Genomic DNA, 22,759 nt, shown 5'->3' on the forward strand with positions numbered 1-22,759 from the left:
CCAGCATCTGTAAGAGGCTTCATGCACTGGTATAATATAGACTCAACAGGGTACATGCATGTCACATTTGCATTGGCTGGCCCCATCAAGAGGCCCATCTATCTGCGATGCTACGAACAACGAGATAGGCAACTATGTCTTATTAGCGACCTCCTAATAAACACCTCTTCACCTTTGCCACAATTGGTGTTTCGGACCACCAGGATTTAGCCAATGTTTGTTTTGGTGCCGTAAACACATATAATATAAGTTGAAACTGATTCTTAGATATTCCTATGGGACGTAACATCAAAAGGGCTTCAAATGGGTCCTTGTGGATATGTTTACCTAAAAGAGTGTATATATGTTGGTATGCACCCGTCCAAAATCTCCTACTTTTAGGGCATTGCCACCATATGTGGTCCAAAGATCCTGGCACCCCACAGCCACAAAAACAGTCACCTAAGCAATCAGGGCAGTAGGTCGCCAGCCTAGTGGGGACCATGTACCACCTGAGTAAGAGGTTATAATTAGCTTCATGGAATGCTGCATAGGGGGTACCATGAGCCGAGGCTTCACATATCTGTTGCCATTGTTCCTCATTCAGTTGTCGCCCTATGTCATTCTCCCAACGTGAGATGTATGGTAGTGAATGCATATAATGCGCCACAAGCAAGGAATGGTACACCAAAGAAAGGATGCCTTTACCCACAGGGTCCCTTTCTAATACCTTCTCATATTGTAGGATACTCATAGGAGTTTTTGCATATTTGAGGGTACTCTGGACATAATGCTTCAACTGTAAATATTGAAAAAAAATGGTAGATTTGGCCCACGCCTGTTCTTTAATAGAATCGAAAGATTTCACCTATTGATTGTCACCAGGTCCTTGCTCCTGCTAAAGCCATTAGTGGTACACCACGCAAATCGCTTAGGATCCTCAAACCCTGGTGGAAAGTCAGGGTTGTGGGTTATAGTTGCAAGCGGCCTGTGGGTGGACATCAGATTACCTGAACATTTAACAGAATCCCACATCCTAAGGGAGTGTTTAATTATGGGGTCTGAGATGTGGTTGCGCTTCTGCGGTAGAGTCCATAGCAATGTCTCTATGGCTATAGGCTTTGTCAATTGTCACATTGGCAGCCAAGGGGGCCAATTTGAACGCATAAAAGTAATTACATATATTAGGCACTGTCAAGCCCCGGTGTGTTTTGAGGTAGTACAGGATTCTTCTAGCCACTCTGGGTCGTTGTGGAACAACGACCACTCTGGGTCACAGTGGAACATTAACAGGCAACACCCTAAATAGGTAAAGTAGTTTCGGCAATGATGACATCTTACGAGCGGCTATCCTCCCAAACCAAGAGATCTGGTACTTTTCCCATGTCTCCAGCATAGTGGAGATTGAACTGAGCACATTGTTATAATTTGTTGCAAACAATTCCCCATATGTTGTCCTAAGGTGGATACCAAGGTAAGACAGCCTACGATCCTCCCATTGGTAAGGGAAGATGGATTGGACAATGGCTTTGAGACTAGCTGACATGATAAACTTAGGGCTTTAGGCTTGTCTTGGTTAACTGTGAGCCCGGAAGCTGCGGCAAAGTTATCAAGTATCTTTGACAAATTGGGCAACAAAATTACTTGGTTGGAGATAATAAGGATAACGTCATCCGCAAACAGACAAAGTTTATGTTGTTTCGTTGCAACTTCTAAACCCCACAAACCAGGACACTCACGGATCAAAAAAGGTAAAGGCTCAATAGCCAGGGCAAAGAGCAAGGGCGACAGTGGGCATCCTTGCCTAGTGCCTCTCTGTATTGGAAAATATTCAGAACGGTAGCCAGCGTACTTCACATATGCTTTGGAATTGGTGTACAGAAAGTGAGGGCCAAAGTGTGGATGAAGTACAAATGTGAGGGCCAAACCCTCATGCATGTAGGAGCTGTTGCAGATAGGTCCATGACACAGTATCAAATGCCTTCCTTATATCCAAAGACAACAGCATTGCAGACACCCTTTTTTGTGAGCTTGGTTAACTAGGTGCATCATGCGGCGAACAATATCACCGGTCTGTCTTGAAGGCATAAAGCCTACCTGGTCCCTGCCAACTATGGAAAGTATACCTGTGTTCAAGCGCAGGGCCAATATGGCAGCCAGCAATTTCACATCTAAGTTCAGCAATGAAATCGGCCTATAGTTTGCCCAAGTAAAATGATCAGTATTAGGTTTGGGCAACATGCAGATGATCGCACGTAAAGGTGTCAGAACCAAAATGTTCACCTTTCAAAAGCCATTTAAACAGGCTGGTCAAATGAGGTGCTAGCTGATGCTGGAATTGTTTATAATATAGAGCCGAAAAGCCATCTGGCCCCTGTTGTTTGTTTGGTTTCAAATTACGTATGGCTCGGTATACTTCTTCCTCAGAGATATCTGCCTCCAGGGTTGTTTATAGCATTTCGGGCACAGGAGGGAGGGGGAAGGTCACTCAGATTAGCTTTAGTCTGTCTGTAGTGCCCACTGCTTGGGCCATGTACAGAGAGGAGACACTTCTGGAATTCATCTAGAATCTTTGAGGGGTGACTAGTTGGACCATAGCCTGGGATGTTAAGCCTATGGGGTTTATGCAATTTAGCCTGCATGCATACCCTGTTAGCCAGCAGGGTGTCTGCTCTGTTACCTCTGGATCAAAATGTATTGCCAACCCACTGAAGCTGTTTCTCAGCCTGATATTAAGGCACAACTCCAGCTCTGTACGGGCCACCTCCAACTGTTGCTTTAAGGCTACAGAGGGGGAGTTTTTTATCTGGGTTAACAGAGCACTGTACTTCGCCTCCAGCTCAGCGATCTTAGCCATCCTTTTTTTTTCCGTGAGGCTTTTTGGATAATTTACCCCTAATGACCTTGTGGGCATTCCAGAGCGTTGCAGTCCCAATCTCAGGGGTGTTATTGCAGAAGAAATAGTCCCGTAAATGTTGTTGCAAAAGGCTAGCCACCTTTGGGTCACCTAGCAATGAGTCGTTCAACATCTTCCTATTTCCTCTTGGCTTATCATACAGAGAGGACAGGGATAAGACCACTAAGTCATGATCAGACCATGAGATCAGAACTATTCTACAGTCCACAACCTGCGGAAGCAGGAGAGACGTGATAATAATGTGGTGTATCCTGGTCCAGATGTTATGTGGGTAGGAAAAATGGGTATAATCTTGTTGTAAAGGATATAGTTCCCGCCAACAATCCACGAGGTTTTGGTTCTGCAACACTCTGGAAAAAGGGCTTGGGGCCAACTCAGATGTTAAAGGGTTTGGCAGAGACCGGGCCAGTCTCCTGTCCAAGGTGGGGTGGATCACTAAGTTAGAGTCACCGCACAATAACAAGGTGCCCTTTTGGTGTTTTTGTACTTCTGACAGTAATTTCCTAAAAATGGGATCTGATTAGCGTTAGGGGCAAATTATGAAACAATTGTTATCTGTATATCGCATAATTGTCCAACCAGCATAATGAACCGACCCTCTGGGTCTTTGAGTTCAAGATCACAAGTAAAAGGTAACGACTTCCTTATCCAATCGGGACCCCTTTCTGTTTGGACAATGTGGGTCGTGGTTGCTAGAGTATTTTGAATGTGAAGAGGCCAAAAAGTGTGTCTCCTGAAGACATATGATATCTGTCTTCTGCGAATAAACACTCATGAATGCCTAAGTTCTTTTGGCTGGGGAGTTCAGCCCCTGCACATTCAAACTAAGTAATAACAGCGACATAGTGGACACATATTAAAAACAGCATATTTGGGAGATCAGGATTGTACCTTGTGTTGGATCCCGGCCTCAGAGGGATGGGACAAGGGCAAAGGGGCAGGGGGATGGGGAGCACAAAAAGACACAAGGACATAACAGAAAAAAGGCACTTGAACCTCCAATGAGGTCAAGAGTATAAGCTAAATCCATCGATACGATGCAAGAAATATCCTGCCCTAAAGGAATCTACCTAGGGGTGACAACAGAGTGCACAGTGACTGCCACCCGAGAGGAGTCAAACTAAATGTAAATGTGGACTTCCTCTCAGAGCACCGAGCACACCACACAATCAAACAACAGAACACGTGAGTAGGTAATCACTAGCGAATTAGTGACCATAAGGGAATTTCAAGATCAACATTAATAACGGATTTCAGCCACTGAAAACAGCCAAATCTATCAAAAACAATGGCTTAAAAGAGGTAAGAGTAGACCGCTCGCCAGGGGTTTTAATCCAACTTGAATGTCCTAGGGATTATACAGTTTCCAGCAGAAAACAGCATGAAGCGGCTGACATCAGGAAAGTAGGTTATGGTACCAGGCAGTTTTAAGGTATTGCCTCCCTGCTGGAATGGGGACACTGTTTTTGGATCTTTTTCTGGGGGGCATGGACTAGAGTACGCTGCTTGGGGGCTCAATTTCTCAATTTGGTACCTGTCGGGCCCTTGTTGGCGAGTTCGGGGGCTTCGGCCAGGTCAAAACAGTTGTCAGCTTTCTCGGGTGTAGCTACTTAATAGGCGATGTCCATGTACACAAAGGTTAATTTGAAAGGGAACCCCCACCTATAGCTGATCCGTCAGCATTGCAGTTCCTGCAACCATGGCTTAAATGCCCGACGCCTCCAAATAGTAGAGAGAGCCAAGTTAGCAAACAATTGGTACCGGTAGTCATGTCCCTGGAAGCTTAGCGGGGCTTTTTCCTGGGCAGCCTGCATCAGGCATTCTTTGGTTTGGAAGTAGTGGAATGCAACAACAATGTCACCGTATGGATCCCCCCTATTAATATTTATAGGTTTCTGTGGAATTTAATACAAGCCTATCTTTCTCCAACCATGTTTTTACAAGACTTACGCGGTGACCCAACCGGTATGTAGTCAAGCTCGTTTTCCTAAAACCTATTTTCACATCTCATAGCTACAATTCTCTTCTAAATCATATGTTCACACTTTTTATGCACAATATGTATATTTCAATGCATATATTTATTCCTATTATCTGAATATATAATTATATGGGTTTAAAAGGTAACAAACTTTGATATGTTATTATGGTACTCTGTTTTGTTATTTCATATACAGTTACTTTTTGACATTGGTATTCATAGCTTTGGACTCCACAAATTGTAAATCACGCTTTTTATTTGTCCTGGCAACCTTTGTTATTGTGACCAAATAAGATGGGAGGTCCTAAATTTAATGGTTGTCACTGGGACAGGTAAAGAGAAATTTTCCAGCCATCCATTACATCCAGTGACTGAATGATTGAGGTGAAACAGGTTCTCTTCGGGTCACAGTATATTACCATAATAACATATATTTGTGTATGTGCAGAGATATCCCCTGGAATCCCCGGCTATGTACACATGTATATTGAAATGCAAACACATGGGTTGGATGAAGATATTCAATACATTTACATTAATTTAGAAAAATGTGTGAATCATGAATGATCATTTAAAAATTGATTTCCATTATTTCATACACACATATCTCAGTTCATATCAGTGCAAACCAACACACACAAAAATCCACACTCATAAAGACACACATACACATATAAAGAGGTAAATAAACACATAACAGACTAAGGTGGTCACATTTACTGTGGGCAATTACTAAGCTCAAAAATTACTATTACTATTACTAAGCTCAAAATTACTACTAAATACAGTTTATTATTAATATTAATAATAATAATAATAATAATAATAATAATATTAATTTACCTTAAGTAAAGAAGATCAGCGAAGTAGGTGACCCTTTTACAAGGAATCAAGTGGGGTCGCCCCTCTGTCACCAGCCTGCCTTTCACTCTGCTTTTGTCTAGAGATGAGGTTTGAGATCTCCACATCTTTCCCCTAGTTCAGCAGTCCCCAAACTGTGGTCTGGGTGTATGATGATGTCACAATGATGTCACAATCATCTGTGTCTGCATGCTCATCTCCATCTTTCTCTATTAGATGGTGCTACCAAATGGAGATGCCCCTCTGCCACTTTTACTGCTTTCTGTGTCTATATCTCACGATATCAACAATATCATGGGGCTCAATAAGCAAAATGTAGGGATCTGATAGTCACATTACATTGTCGGGACCCCCCTACATAAAATTACCCCTCCTAGCAGCATAAAAGATACAAAACTAAAGCTATCATACAATGCTGGCCATACATCAAACAGTGCGTTCTGCCAGATATAGGGGGCTGCTAACCTTCCTTGTACCCCAATAAGTCTGCAATGAATACTTCCTGAGAAATACAATTCATGTGACAGATAGCTAAGAAGGTACATGTTCTTACTGCTACATCTTCAGGTCCCTAAATCTCCCTATTCCTGAGACATTAGTGTTCACAGAAGCTATGTGGCCAAATATGTGTAACAGGGTAGCACAGTATGACAGGTATAGTTTTTCTTATCTTATGAAAGCGCTGCAGCAATAAAATTGTAGCGGAGTCAGCCACAGGAGTCCCCCACTTATCCTACATTTTAAAATACCTACAGCTCCCCTTACAGGGGAATTTTAGAACATAAAGGAACATTTATGACGGAACCATAGTATGGTAGAGGTGATGAAATATTAGTGTGTATGTGTGTGTGTGTGTGTGTGGGGGGGGGGGGGGTTGCCGGGTAGTCCCAAGAGTCCCCCACTTATTTTACATTTCCCTTTTTCTGCTAAAGAGGTTTGGGGTTCACAGAAGGTAAGTGGCCAGCTATGTGTGACAGAGTACCACGGTTGCCCTACAGTTAGATTGTTTCTCATCTTGTGATGGTGCCGTAGTATTGAAATTTTAGGGAGAGTTAGCCACAAGAGTCTCCCACTTGCACCTACATTTCCTATTTCTTACAGAAGGTAAGTGGCCAGCTATGACATGATGATGTGACAGGGTAGCAGAGTATGACAGGTATTGTTTTTGTATCTTGTGATGGCGCCGTAGTGATGAAATCCACAAGAGTCCTACACTTGCAGTTACATTTCCTTTTTCCTACAGAGAGATTGAAGTTCATAGAACAGACATAGCTATGTGTGAAAGGGTAGCATGATATGATTGTAATTACATTTTAATGAAAGGGGGGGGGGGTACACAAGGCTTTCCCACTGGTTCCCACATTTCTAGTAGCTAACATTCCTCTGTTCCAGAGAAAAAGGAATTCAGAGAATGTAATTTTTTGGCTATGTATAATAGGCACTCCGCCAGCCGCTCAGTCCTTAACATGGCAGGGTCTGCAGATTTGACTCCAGGTGGCAGTGAGCGGTACTGAGTGTTCCGAGGCTGGGTTCTATGGCATGACGAAGGGTTGACCACACTGCGCCAGTCTGAACGCAGCCTTAAAGTTTTGTGAGCAGGCAAATTTATATTTGGAGCACAACAGCAGAGAGCGAATTGATAGTACCATAAAGCTAATTGCCATGAAAGTGGCCTAACATGCAAACTCAATTTGGGAATCAAGATCTCGAAATAGCCCCCTTAATGAGAAAAGATCCCTGATTATTTTAGCATTTTATATTTGTGACCCTGTTTTTGGCAACTTGTTACATTCAGAGGGCTGGATTTTTCTTTTGTAACAGCTCTTAGGGTCCCGTGTACCCTGAAAATTTCAAATTTTTATGACAATCTCCTTCTCCTGGTAGCACGACCTGATAGAGAACGGTAGGAGCAACACGCAGCTGATTTTGTTGTCATTGCACACGCCCAATCACGTGGTAGGTCAGATTCCAAGGTAGAAATATCTCACAGGACAAGGCAATGGTTAATAGGAGCGAGGGGCGTGTCACTCTGGCCAAAGCCATGACAGCTGTTTCCACAGTGACGATAGAAGCTTCCATCGAAGAGAAACAGTTCTGATCAGTGACTGGCAATGGACAAATACAAGGTAATGGTGTATGATACATCCTTGGCTTGACTGCAGCTGACTGCAAACAATAGTCAGTCTTTACCATTGTCAGGCTTCTGGTCAGAATTTACATGGTGCAGGTTTTGATTGTTTTTCCTAGTTTGTAGCAATGGGTACATAAAACAGTTATTATATGGCACTGTGTGCAAGGTAGGTGGGGATGGCACCCAGTGCACCCGCTGTGTGGTACATTTATGCACCTGCCAAGGTGTTATATGGGGGAAGGAGACATCACCATGCCACTGCCAGCACTTGTTATAGAAAGGGGGGTGGTGATCCAGCATCTATATGGGGGATAAAATTTCATGTCTGCATTTAATATTTGGTCATGTTAAATATTAAGAGGCTAGGGACAAACTGGCTAAAATTACTGTATTTTTTAAAGGGTGTGGTAAAAGTGAGGTGCCAGTGAGGGCATCCATGCACAATGGGCAACACAACTTGTGAATATATCCCTGTTTTTCATATGCATGAAACACGTGTCTTTTTATGTATCAACAGGTGCTGGAACAATGGCCACCTGGAGCATTTGGGGTGACGTTTTTTGTGGAGGAAGCAGTGTCACAAAAAAAATTTACTGTCAAAAAGGTCTGAAAACTATCTGTAGAAAAAAATTTGAAATCTTCACTGGGTTCTTCTAGAAAACAGTAAATGCTTTTCTGTAAAAGTGAACTTATGTCAGGTCTAAACCCAATGAACTACTGCCAGGAGTAAAAAGCTAGCACTAAGAAAAAAACCCCATAATTCAGTCAGCCTAAAGAGCACCCCAGTAAGGCTGAGATGCTGGGGTTGTCTAATACAAATATTGTAGTGAGATTTGTAAAATAGCCTTAAATTTGCCATCTCCCAGAACTCATTGTTGGTGCAAAGCTGTGATGGGTGTCTTCACTAATTGCAGAGAGCAAGATGCTGGAATAACTTACTTTAGGAACAGATTTGGGATCTGAAATTGCTGTGAGTTCTCTAGGTTTGCAGACTTCCTTCATACCCTGAAAACTAAGTATATGTTCAGGAAACTTTGAATGCTCCTTCTTTAGTGTTTCCAGTACTTTCCCAGCCTGACATAATCATTTCAGGTGCTGCATGATCATTCAGAATTGAATGATGAATTGAACATGCTTGCCTGTTGTGACAATGTCAACATAGTTATGAATTCTACACCCACTTTGCTGACACCCCAACAGCAACCTATCCCATTAGGAAATAGTAGCAATGCAATAGTAAAATAAGTGGTTGACTAAAGCTACGTACACACGTCAGATTTTTATCGCCCGATAATCGGCATCGGCCAATTATCGGGCGAAAATCTGCCGTGTGTACGGTCGGTGTCGTCCATCGTCCGGACGACCGACCTGCCGGATCCACGGACGATGGACGACAGCCGATCAAAATTGGAAGTGTGTACGCAGCTTAAGCCTTCCTTAAAGATCTGTCTATTTTTGTAGCAATAGGCATGACTAATGTACATTTGTTTCCCTGTCTGACATTTGCAGGCCAGTGGTGGTTGTTTTCCATCTATAAACTGGCTTAAGCAGACCATACATATACATAGTGCAAGAACATTAATGGTTTTCTAGAAATAGAATAGATTGTTTAGGTTTATGCTCAAATTACATAGTTTTGGTAATTCTTGTGGCTAATATTGATGAGTTCTTGTGGGGTATTGCCAATAATTATACTCATTAAACTTTATAGCTATCCGGTTTCAGGGCAGTGAAGCTCAAGCCGTGTGCTCAGGAAAAGCCTGGTACTAATATATATTATGTTTCTAAATGCATAGTTGAATCCATCAAAACTTTTTTTTTACATAGGTGATTTGCAAAATAACAGATATATTAACAACCAGTTTTCTTTTTTGACATTCACAGGTGGAGTGTATAGATGAACAGGAAGGCAATCTTGCTCTCAAAGAGGTAATGTGTCAGTTTGGACAGTAGCAACTGCTACTGACATTTTTATTTAATGTAAAAAAGTTTTACTAGTCGGTAAATTTTTTAACTTATTTGGGTTAGGTTAACGTGCTGTAATCTTGACAGTCTATATGTCTATGATTACCATTATGTTTTTTTTTATTTTTATTTTTCTTGACATGGTTCATTTTCACTGTAGAGCACACAGATCCATTTGGGAAAATTATAACCCTCCTAACCTAAACTGGGCATGTGGCCTATTGGATGCAGGTGTGTATCTGTATGTATTAGTGCATTTGTGGTTCACATTTTCTCTTTTAATGCTGTGCAGGCTCTGTCACTCCTTGATCTTCAACACCCTAATATCTGCCCACACAAAGAGTTTTTTATGGCATGGGATAATAAGGTAAGGTATTCATCACACTAAAGACCATTAAAATAATGTCTTTTGGCTTTTCTGGTTAAGGTCTCACTCTCTGGTCCAGTATCCAAGTTTTTAGGTTCCACTGAGCAAAATAGGTGACAATGATCCATAGTGGTCATGTATAGGTGCACCCACCAACAAGATCTTTGTTATTATTATTGAAGTATAATAATTTAATAAGTGTATTGTATCAATCCACTTACTGCTGTCCTAAAAAATCTTCTGTGAGTGGATAAATGATTTTATTTATTATTAAAGCTGAACTCCATGCAGATAAAAATATACACATGGATGGAACTCTGTCATCATTATTACACTAAAATTACTTTAATTTTTTAAAAACAGTAGTACTAGTATGCTCAAGGAACCGGTTAGACAATAAATTTATTGAAAGACAAAGAAAGCATAGAGGTGAACTCATAATTATTTTATTCTGTCTATTCACAGGGTAAGATTGATCCAGAATGGTCTGGCCTAAGAGATAGTGAGTTGAATGATGATGGCATTTAATATAGAATGCTGAGGGAATCTAGTGATTAAAGAAGAAATACATTGAACTTATTTGTCCGGATGTCATATGCACTTCAAAATCTACTTGTTAACTAAAGTAGATTGAAGGACCCTTGTAAATGGAACTTTCCAACACCATTACAGTAAACTTCACTTAGTAATTACTAGGAAGGACATGTAGTCTCAACAATGCTTGGTTTGAAAAGCAGACTGTTTGGACCACCCTGCAAATGATTTTTTTTTCTTTTTGTCAAACAAAAGTTACACGTTTCGGACCTACCACTTGATAACTAACACACAGATTGACCAAATACAACTAAATAAATGCAGGACTATTTTTGTGGCAGACGCGACATCAAGAATAAAATGACTAATTATTGTCTGTTATTCCAAAAACAATAATTATCACATGTGTTTGAAATCTGCAAAATGGTTGTAAGATTTTTTTTTGTTAATTTGAATTGTTAAATGCATCTAATATGTTCGCTTTAGATCTCCACACTGTTTTTTTGCATGGTGATGGATTACTGCGGTCAGGATAATCTAGCAGATATTGTGCAACTGAACAGGCGAGAGAGAAAAAAGATTGAAGATAAAGTAAGTTGTTATGTGTACTATGAGATATTAATTCATGTAATCACTGTGGTGTTAATAGGAGTATAACCAGTACATATTTTCAGTTGTCAGATCAGTAGCTCAAACTCAAATTTACAAAAACAAGTGAATAAGTCATTGCAGTGACACCTCTTCCCCCTGTAATGTTCAGTTAGAGTTTTTAATGACAGACAGAGTTCCTGAAAGAGGACAACAAACAAAATGCCCTTTATTTTGTAACTCCATAGTTTTCTGGGAATCCATTTATTTATGGAACAGTCTTTGTTTAACCACCTGAGCGTTACACTGAGGTCTAGATTTCTGTACCAAAAGTGATCCACTGTTTTTCATGAAATTTTTTTTTGACAAAATTACGGGGTTAACCATCCTAGCCATTTTTTTTTGCCCGACCTTCGTACGGGCATACCGGCTAGGTGGTTAAACAACATATGAAAAAAAAGAGATACAAAACATCAGTTTTAAAACTGTATGGCCTTCTGGTTTTAATGTTGCTCTTAAATTTTACAACTGTCATCTAATTTACAGATTTTCTGTTTACATCTGCACACCATATATGCATTCAGTATTGTGTTAAACAATAAATCAACCTTTGGATGCTGTATTTTTAGACCTGTCTCTCTTTTCTCCTTTAACAGATTCTTCAACTTTTTCTTGCTCAGGTCCTTGATGCTCTTCTCTACATTCACAAAAAGGATTTAGCCCACAGGTACCTGTTAGGCTTACTTCCTTGCTGGTGTATAATTCTCTCGAGTTTGAAAACACTTAAAGTGAACATGTATAAAACATTATATAAATGCGTTTACATGTTTAATTAATAGGGCATATATTGGGCCTAATTTATCAATGAAATCCGCGCTCGCTGGTCGCGCATACTTTCGCGCTGTTATATCGAGCCGGTTTACCGCGGGCTGGAGTCATATGCGCTCGTTCAGTCGCATCTCACTGCCAAGCCGGATGCTTGCCTTTGCTGAATTGCGCGACGGCATACGATTTCGGATCGCGAATACGAATGCGCAAGCGAGCTTCCGATTTTGCTTGATGAATCAGCCTCATTAACTTTAAAGAGCCTCTGTGAACTTAAAACCATTGCAGGTAAAAGCTCAGAAAATTAAGTAATCTTTTATCTAGTTCTCTTTTTACTTTCAATGTGCCTTTAAACTTGCTGGAAAATCTGAATACTTTAGGAAAAAAATCATTTCTAAAAGCCTCTCCCCTTCTAAGAAGAGTCTGATTGGTTTCCATACTGTCACAAGTTTTCCATTCTTCCATTCACTTTCCAATGTAAAATTGTAGCTGGTGGGGTAGAAGTAGAAGAAGGTGAATAAGAGCCCTGAGTTGTTTGAGTTACAGAGAGACATCATACATGGACTATAAGAATGACGAAGCACCTAATTAATCCAAGAAAAACATTATTAAAGACTATGTCCATTATAGTGAATGATGTATCTCACAAAAAAAGCACCTAATAAGACCCCTGCACTCTCTTCCCTTCAGCAGTGACTCATTTGCCTTCTAGCACCATTTCATTATAGCACCAAACAGGCACAAATACAGAAATAACAACCTGACAAAACATATTTACCCTTTCTCATGCTTCTTTAAAATGTTTTAATACTGTCTGGGCCAACATTTTACAAGTTTTTATCAATTCTTGGCTCAGTGACCACACATTAGGTGAGGAAAGAATTGCCCTAATGGTTACAAAACAGGAATAAAAACTTAACTGTGTTTGGGTTGGAATTCTACTTAAATATTTTGCTCTCTTTAACGCCAGAAACCTCAAACCTAGCAACATCTATGTAAAAAACAAGGACACGTTTGTAATAGGCGATTATCTTCCACGGACACTCGTGACAGATGAAACGAAGGTGAAGATAAGAGTGAATCATGGTAAAAACATATATTTTTCTTAAGCATCTGGAATTTTTTTAAAGGCCATTCCTCTAGAGAGTAAGAAATATATGATTCTAAAAATTATTTCTAAAAAACTCCACCTTTTTCATTTGTAACATGTATTTGTAGGCAAGGAATAAAGCTTCATTATTAGTTATCAAACTCTGTTTTATGTCTGTGAAAACTACAGTATATAATAAATATTTAGGTAGCTCTGAAACCACAAGTGACCCCTAGCTATCATTATCAAAAGCAAGTATGTATTGATTTGTTCAATGAAATCCTGTACTGTTAAATAGATGACATAGTGAAGGGAAAGGACTGAAACACATGGCTTATCAGAATACTCCAGTCTGTAAGTTCCTTCATTGCAAAGAAAGTATGTTAGGTTAATAATAAATTGGATTTTTACAATCCAACAGTTCCTTTTTTAAAACCTATATGCTGATTTTCAATTGGACAAAAATGCTGCCTGTAAATATTGTCTTTCATTTTCTATGTACGTTTCTAGTATACATGTAACTGTAGCCTGTTGTTTCATTCAATCTAGGTTTACCACTGCCTGTCTGTCATGTCCTTCAAAAAGATTATTGTACAGGAAGTCAACTCCATGTAGGAAAATGTCTCTGGAATTATGATACAGCTGCATTTTTTAATCTACATTTTAGTTATTTCTGCCACTTTTAATTACAGAACAGAAAGCTTACATGGCCCCAGAATCTGTTCAATTTATATACAGTGAGAAGTCCGACGTTTGGTCGCTGGGATGCATTTTGTTGGATTTGCTGACAACTGTAAAATCTGTAAGTTCTATACAAATATTGTTTTCTTATAATTCAGACCAAAAGTCTATGTTTCCAACAGCAATGAAATGCTGACTATTTTTTACTGTGGCACAGGATCCAGATATTACTGATCTGCTTCATATGGTCAAAGTGAACTCATCATGCCTGGGCACAGTTTTTGAGACACTTCGGGGACTTTCTAGGAGTTCAGAGGATCTTTGCTGTCTGTTGGAAAAAATGCTAAAAATTAGTCCTGAAGAAAGGTCATCAACAAAGTAAGTATGGGGACATAGACTTTTAGACTTTGTAGGCTGCACAACAGTTCAGCCTGCAGTTCAGTATATAAATAAATAAATATATATATATATATATATATATATATATATATATATATATATATATATACAATGGTACCTCGGTAAAAGTGCTGCTTTGGAATAAGTCCAACTAGGTATAAGTCCTGTTTGGACCAAAAAATTTGCTTGCTATACAACCTTTGTGCTAGAACTAGTATGGGTTAAAATGAGTCAAAACACAGCGCGCTACCCTTATTTACCTCTCTCAAGACAAAGCCATGACTGCCCATTAGTGTCAGTACGCCAGTTACTACCATTCAGTAAACAACCCGCACTATACCTCTGTGAATTACATAACATCTCCTCCTTTCTCAGCACCATCCTGGTAGGCACTCGACTATTCTTAGGTTAAATTTTCATTTATTTCATCCAATTGCTTTTGTATTTATGTATTTTAGTATTAAGCAGTGTTTAAACTATTTTATACAGCCCCATCAATGTATATTAGCCAATACAATAGGATTTTTTTTTCATGGGAACGGATTAATAATTTTCCTTTTATTTCTTATGGGAAAAATTTGTTTTGTTTTAAGGCTAGAAAGAGGTATGTATAATATTTTGTGTGTAAAACAGCCCAGTATTATATTTACAAGCTAACAACTCTCATCTACAGGGATTTGGTAAATGAACCCTTCATTAAGAAATGCTTGGCATTGGCTGGCTCTCCTCTGTCTGTGGTAAAGAAGAAGTTATCCCCTTTTGTTCTGGATAAGCTCAAAAAGAACAACAGCCTGGGAAACATCCTGTGTAAGGGAGGCATCTGTGTTTTGTATAACCATGAAAATTAGGAGTTGAGACAGTATTTTTTAAAACAAGCCATAAAAATCCAAATAAACATGTTACCTGCACTGCTGTCTATAATGATGAATGTTGCTCTGATGCAGGGAAACAGATGACATTTTTACCTACACCAGGGGATGTTAGTCTAGAAGTAGTCCTTTTATCAACCCAAGTATCACTTCCTTGCATACTTGGTAACAACATTTTTACCTGAGTACAACCATATGTGCTCATTACATATGTATGATCTGTTTTCTGCTTAGTATTGCTAACTAGTGGCTGTGCCTTGCTGATCATCCATCAATGCTTTTGTACTAGTCAGGTGCGACTGATGAAAAACTCTGGGTGTTTGTTAAGAAAATACTACAGTGAAATACAAATAACCACTAAAAGGAGAATTACAAATCTGTAAATGTAATATGAGAATATAAATATGACAAGCATGTGAGCATCAACCGCACTGAATACTATGATTTTTGCTAGTGTGCTACAATACACATTCCTTCTATTATCTACTGCACAGGTATCAAACACATATTTTGGTTTAAACAGTTGACTGTACAGCCAAATTATTTACACACTGGCTTACTGAGAGTAATTTTGATATTTCTTCCAGGGTTCATGCAAAATTATGTGGAGTTTGAAGAGGCACAGTTGTCAGTACTAAGGTTGTTGGCCACATATAGCAAAAATGGTAAGTGACCTCAGGTGGGATAGAGGGCGGGGAGTCCAGATCTAAATACAAACAAAATAATAAAAGTTATACTATATGAAGGACTATCTACTAACATGCACAGCCTCATTGGTAAAAAATCACTACAGTAGTATAGAAGACAAGACCACATTTATGTCATCTTTCTGTTTAGTCATACTCTAATATTCATGTTAAGAAAAAGGCACCAGTATAACAATTATTATACTTGCTATACAAAATCAACCTCCGTTGGATCGATATTCAATTTGATTGATTTGTTTGATTTAAATGTCAACTGTCTATCTAAATTTAAGTCGATCATTTTACCACATACTACCACATAATGGAACTATTTTATTAGTGTTGATTTTGTGAAGTCAGTTAAATTGGAGATTATTGACTTAATTTTTACACTTTTCCAATGTGAAAAAGACACCATTATCAGATGCAGACATAAGTCTTTTGTCCATAGGTCCATTGAAGCAGTACAAAAGATTCAGAAAGGCATAATTAAAGTAACATTGGGCATTTATCTCCTTTCACATAAAATAAGAGAGTTCCAAAAAATCATGAAAAGGCCTTAGAGCAAAGGGATTATATATTTACATAAACATTTACAAACTAATCTAGAATGTCAGGCATAAATCCTCAAATTAAGAAGAAGCAGTAGAGCACCTGTTTTGGATAGAATTCTACATCCTTATGGCTGCAGCAGACAGACAGCGAAGACACTTCGAATGTGGTTTCAAAGCTAATGTGTTTTAAATACACAATGTTTATTGTCCTGTGTTGTGTGACCGTGTAGGATCTAAAAACGCTTGTTATCTTTTAGGACTTCAGGGAGAAATTGTTCAGCTAGTCTCCCAAGCGATAACAATACATCGAGATTCCTATGATGTACAGTTAGAAGGCAGTAGAATCCTATTTTGTCTCCTATCACAAGGTAATTGATCGAGCATGTAAATAGAAACTGTTGATATTTGTGCAAATTATTTTTTATTGGTGATAGAAAAGGTGACTGTTTTCAGGGCTGGAACAAAGAGACATCGAGGAATATCTGATCAGTGACCGTTTTCTCAGTATGCTGGTGGAGACAGCAAGAATTTTCTCCCATGATCCGTACCTCCTGCCAGAGATTCTCAATGTGATGACATTGCTTACAGTCAGTGGTGAGCTAGACAACCTAAACTGCTGAACACTATCAATCTAATTTTATGAGATGGGAAAACAGAGCATGATAACATGCAAAAAGATGTAACTTGTAGATAAATTCAGACCTTAAACCAAGGTTTGTGGTGAAATCTTTTGAGCTATTAGGAATTACTGCATATACCTGTCTGGATACATTTGTATAACAAAGCTACTATTCCGATACCTTATGGTAAAATACATGCTCTCTTATTGAATTGAAAGAAAAAAATGTGTTACCTGCTTACATGTTTAGTGATTTTAACAGCTTTTTGTATTAAAACATTCTTTAAAGTGAACCATTTTTTTTGCTCATACAAGGGGAAAACAGGTTTAATTCGAGCTTTCTTCTATACATAACATTTTTGTATTACAACCAATATCTGTTTTATTTAACTATAATAGTAAAATGTTATTTACATAATATCACAATGGTTTCATTAGAGACAGCAACAGAGATATTGGTAAGAGCAGGATTCCATCCAGATTTGATGAAGATTACAGAACACTCAATGGAAAATAGGGATCTTTGTGTATCCTGCTGCGTCTTGCTCTGGAGTCTGGCCATGACTAGTGAGTAGAAAATTATTATCATAATTATTTATAGGACTCAATATACAGGTCCCAGCACAAATCACACTTGGTTCCTTTTTTTGCATATCAGTTAATGACCAATTATACTCATAAGGGAGGAGCACTTTACTACAAGAGCATAAAAATCTTGCATATTATTATGCTTCATAACTGTAATAAAAGCAGACCTGCCAAGTCCATACAGCTGAAAGTATATTTGCAAATGTTACATGGTGCAATCATTGTGTCTTTTTAAATTCATTCCTGCTTTAAATTATATAGCTGCTGACATATCTATATATATAAAATTGTATGTATGTATGTATGTATGTATGTATGTATGTATCCTCCATCACTCGAAAATGCATGGAGACATTTCAACCAAACTTGCTATACATATGACTGAGCCTCATGTGCGTGCACCAGTCATCTTTGTACAGTGCTGTGCTATATGTCAGAACTATATTTGGATGTATATATGTATGTATGTGTGTCATCACTAGGAAATGCATGGGGACATTTCAACCAAACTTGCTATGTTCCACCACCACTTGAAAACCTATACATATGACTCAGACTTATGTGAGTGCAGCGCTGATCTTTGTACAGCACTATGGTATATGTCAGAGCTATATTTGATGATCAGTAGGAAACACCTGAAGACATTTAAACTAAACTTGCTATGTTCCATAATCAGTCGGAAACGTATAGAGGTAATATAACCAAACTTGCTAGACATATGACACCACTGAGCTTTGTACAGTGCTGTGGTATATGTCAGAGGTAAATAAATGTATAATAATAATAATGTGTGACTGTGGGGGGACATTAGAGTGTCAGCTCCTCTGTACAGAGACTGATGGGCCTATCTAGCTTAGTGTTTCATTGTACTGCACTATGGTATATGTCAGAGCTATAAAAACATATATATATATATATATATATATATAGAAAATTGCTCAGCGACAGTGTGCCTTTTGCTTATATTTTTTTTGACTCTCTTACAAATTTCTGGCCTGTAATAATGCCTTCGAGAAAACGTAAGGCAATTGCACGAGTGTAATCAAAGGCAAAAAAATGAAACGACACCGTAGACAAGAAAATCACTATAGCTTTATTTGATTCATTTTACTGTATAATATAGGATTGCAATAAATACGCCGGGTAATCAGCTAGTAGTAAACGTACAGTATATTGAATATTACAACAACCTTTTTAAAGTTGCAAGTTAACTTGTTCATGACAATGCCTACATTATGGTAATAATAATTTCTTGAATTGTAGCTAAAGGCAAAACTTTGGTTAAGTGAAGAATATTTTTGCTGTCAGGAGATTTACACTTACATCTGGAGACACAACAGGAAGTGAAAGGAAATCTTTCCACAGTGAGGGAAATCCTCTTAGCCACCAATGACTGGAACATTTGTGCACATTAGATGATACCCCCTCACTCATGTTGCATAGAGAGCTGTCTAATCAAAGATTTCTAAGCAAAAAAAACGAAACCAAATATTTCTTGTCTGGTGATGCTCCTTACCATATCAGAGTGCTTAAAGACTTAAGCTAACTGTATGTAAAAATACATCTTATTATTTTTACAAATCACAATTGCATTAAATTGTGTTTGAAGTATATCTGTCTAGAATTCAACTTTTCACCCTTCTAAATATATTTTTGTTGCTCCAGCAGAAGTGGCATCAGAGGATTGTCTAAAAAGATCTGTGCCACTGATTGCAAAAATTATCCAGAAATATTCCAACGATGGACAGCTGGTAGAATCAGCAAGCCCAGCCCTATGGATTTTATGCCTGAAAGGTAAACTGGATAAGACACATTTTTTGGCACTGCTGGACAGAAATGTGTTACTGTATTTATTCTACAAGTGTTTGCCCAACCATTTACTTCTTGCAGGTCACGTGACAGAGGATCAGATTGAACCTGTAACACTATTGCTTCTGGAATGCCTACATATACACATAGAGCACCCTGTTCTGGCTAAAAACATTTGTCTGGCTTTAACGGGTCTAACAATAAATTCAGGTGCTTTATATACCATGTGCCTGTGTTGCATATTCTCAATATCCTTTGCATAATGGCTTTACTATATCCCACAACATACTTTTTTTTGTTCTTAAAGAATTGGCTGCTTATCGTGTGCTGGCACCTCTGTCAGGTAAAAGTGGTCTCACTCTGATTAGAGAGCTCTATTTACTCTACTCTGATGACCCAGAAATTATAGAGCATATCTGTCAACTACTTAACGAGATAGCTAATTATGGTAAGAATCATCTTTATATTAGAATTTTATTTCTAAAATAGTTTTTTTCTTTAGCACAGACATTATAATTACAATATAAAATTCAAAATATTCAAAATATACTTTGTGTAGTTTAGCAGAAAAGTCAGTAATTGACAGTGTCCAGTCACTGTTGTGTAACAGTGTTGTAATACTGTTGTTTTGCTGCATTGTGCAAATTTTCAAAAGAGATGGAGGAGTCTCCTACCCACAACTATTTTAAAGACCCTTTTTTTCATTGTTAATAAATGTGAGGCTGTCAAAAGGATTCTTGGTAACAAATGTAGGCTTTCTTTTGCTAAATCTAAGTCATGGCTGAAATTTTATCCCTCATTATATTTTATCTCACATTATAACACAGCTTTTTAATTGTTCTGTGTTTGCACAGTTGTGGAATAGTTGAGAGACCCCCCCCCCCCCCAATCACAATTGGCTAATGCATCCATAGTAAAATATAAATGTTGTATTCAATGGAAAAAAAAACAATAAAAATAGGACATAGGTTGATAATTCTATGTAAAAAAACTCTATCAAATGCTTGATATTTAGCAGCTATGGTAGTACAGTGGTGGACAGTTCAGTCTCACTAATGCCATAGACATGTAGCATGAGCCTTTGGAACATGATACAATTGTCTGCTCCCTTGTGTCTCTTGCAGGAAGTACACATACTGAGTTATGCTCACAACACATGGAAAAACTTTTGAAAGAAATTAAAGATCGATATGAATCTGTTGAGGTAAGCAGGATTTTACCTGTGTGTGAAATAAATAGCAGTGAAGAGTTGGTTAAGCGTAACTGTATCATTGCAGGACCCAATGGCTCCCTTGCTTTGTGCACAGAGTGCCCTCCTCTGTGTTTCTCCTTGTGGCTCATGCTGTTGACATGCTCTCCAGGGTCTTCTGTTTTCAGCCAGTCATCCCTAATAGCTATGCAAAAATGACTAATTTTTTTTTTTTTTTTTTAAAGTAGGGAACTACCTCTTTCCCCCTAAGTATATTAGATAACTTAAATAGACAAGACAGAGAAAGTTGGGGTTTCGTTTGAATTATGTATTAAATGTTCAGAAAATACAATAATACAAAAAATATTTAATCAAGTATAATAATAAAGTCTTGGAAAGTGTTGCCCCGGTAGCTATCCAGAGGAACCCTACATATGAAATCCAGTATGTTCAAAGAATGAACTGGTTTCAATATCTTTTCCTGACACATTTCGCCGATTCTTCAGGAGTAACGTATAGAGCCTTACAAAAGTTTAGGAGTTGTTAATGGAGTGGTAATCTGTAGGGTTAGAAAATCCTTTAGAATGGGTTGACTTTGTTAGGCTAATGGGTTGACCTTGTCAGGCTTATCGAAGGAAAATGTAGTAGTGGTATCATATCCAGGAAGCCCCATTTGCACTTGTTGGGCAGTGTGAGCAGCTGGTATTGTAATAGAAGTTCTGCATTTTGACTCCCCGCCTAAAGTAGGCAAGGAGAATGTGTCTGTTATGATAGATGGTGCCAAAAAACACAAAACATATATCACTGTTTATTGTTTTGATATTTTTTGTATAATTGTATTTTCTGAACATTATTATTCAATACATAATTCAAAGCTGAAAACGAAACTGCCACTTTCTCTGTCTTGTCTATTTGTTATCCAAAAATGATTCACGTCGTGTCCTTGGGTGTTAAGCCATCCCAGCAGTCAGCACAATTCAGCCAGTGTACAATTACTGGAAAAATATAGCAAGAATGATGAGGTTAAAAAGAAGAGAATATACAGTTTCTATTCTGTAACACAACTATGCCTGCTGGCCCTAGTTTTGTTTTAAAGAAAATCCTTAGCAAACACTTGAAAATGTTAGCCTCCTGGCTGGCACGCTGATACTTCAGCGTTTCACACTTTGCATTACTGAATAGGATGAAGTTTTTTCAGGAGTCCTATGGTTTGTTTACTTCTTGATTTAGGTCAGACACTTAAAAGTACTGAAACCATACAATTAACTAGTAATGGTCTCCTTTGTTTCGTATGTAAAAGTGAAAATTTGTGTTGTTCTGTCTTTGCCTTCCCACAGGCATCTATTATATTTTGTAATGAAATGTGCTCTGCTGCACACTAACATACATCAGAGATGTGTTGGGTACAGGCTGTTTTTTAGTGTTTTGTTCCTGGATGTCCTTTTGAAGGAAGCAGTGCTTTCTGAAAATGTGTTTGTATACAGTACAATTACCTATGCCTTTTTTTTATTTATTTTTTTGTGGCAATGAGGAAACTGCCCAGGGGATGTTTGTATGCACATATGAGCGGGCATGCAAAAGGTAATAACTGAGGCTTCTGTGCTACTTTCCAATATATTAACCATCTTATCATATTGCATTTTTCGTTAGGAGATTGCAGAAGTTGTAAAGTCCACACTTTCCAGGATTGAGAACTAACAAGATACCATCTCTACTCCTTACAAGACAACTTACAGTTATCTTTTCCAGGGGGGAAGGCACTGGCAACAATTTCAATCTGAATGCATAGAAATTAGCTATGTTATCACTATACTGGGCAGGTCTAAATAAAAAGATTTGCTCCCTTTGTTTTAATAAATGAAGTAAAAATTTGGTTTTAATAAACATGTGCCGTGCTAAATACCTGTGTGCCTGTCTACTATTAAGGCACTAAAAAAATGAAAATATAACAAAAAGCAAATCCACTATAATGCTGTTCATCAGAAACACACAAAATGCCCAATATGTAAGTCATAAAAATGCAAAATGATCTTTCCAATATGTGAATACCAGTAAGTTGTATGGTAGTACTTTCCCCAGTGATATATCCATAGTTTATCTTTTAAAATTCTATTCCCAATACACCTG

At 38.3% G+C, this 22,759-nt stretch overlaps 1 protein-coding gene across 3 annotated transcripts; it reads left to right on the top strand.

Moving 5' to 3' along the window:
- The first annotated feature begins 7,730 nt into the window (after positions 1-7,730).
- STKLD1 (serine/threonine kinase like domain containing 1) lies at positions 7,731-22,532 on the top strand. Of its 3 annotated transcripts, XM_072431187.1 has the most exons (19): positions 7,732-7,864; positions 8,387-8,473; positions 9,754-9,798; positions 10,127-10,201; positions 11,222-11,326; positions 11,980-12,050; positions 13,119-13,234; positions 13,931-14,040; positions 14,137-14,297; positions 14,992-15,125; positions 15,775-15,852; positions 16,685-16,795; positions 16,881-17,021; positions 17,485-17,613; positions 19,303-19,428; positions 19,525-19,653; positions 19,751-19,891; positions 20,568-20,647; positions 22,283-22,532. In XM_072431187.1, the coding sequence occupies exons 1-19, from the start codon at positions 7,850-7,852 to the stop codon at positions 22,328-22,330; spliced, it is 1,902 nt and encodes a 633-aa protein (XP_072287288.1). In that variant the 5' UTR covers positions 7,732-7,849; the 3' UTR covers positions 22,331-22,532. The 3 variants fall into 3 exon arrangements, with proteins under 3 accessions (XP_072287287.1, XP_072287289.1, XP_072287288.1); XM_072431186.1 differs by having other exon boundaries at positions 7,731-7,864; positions 19,303-19,653; XM_072431188.1 differs by lacking the exon at positions 19,525-19,653 and having other exon boundaries at positions 7,731-7,864.
- The last annotated feature ends 227 nt before the right edge of the window (positions 22,533-22,759 follow it).

This window comes from Pyxicephalus adspersus, chromosome Z (assembly GCF_032062135.1).
Source record: "Pyxicephalus adspersus chromosome Z, UCB_Pads_2.0, whole genome shotgun sequence".
Taxonomy (NCBI): Eukaryota; Metazoa; Chordata; class Amphibia; order Anura; family Pyxicephalidae; genus Pyxicephalus; species Pyxicephalus adspersus.

Excerpts from the sequence above, each read along its gene's own strand:
- STKLD1 (XM_072431186.1), top strand. Across the intron at positions 17,022-17,484 it reads GACATTGCTTACAGTCAGTG|AGACAGCAACAGAGATATTG; the intron begins GTGAGCTAGACA and ends TGGTTTCATTAG. Across the intron at positions 20,648-22,282 it reads ATCGATATGAATCTGTTGAG|GAGATTGCAGAAGTTGTAAA; the intron begins GTAAGCAGGATT and ends ATTTTTCGTTAG.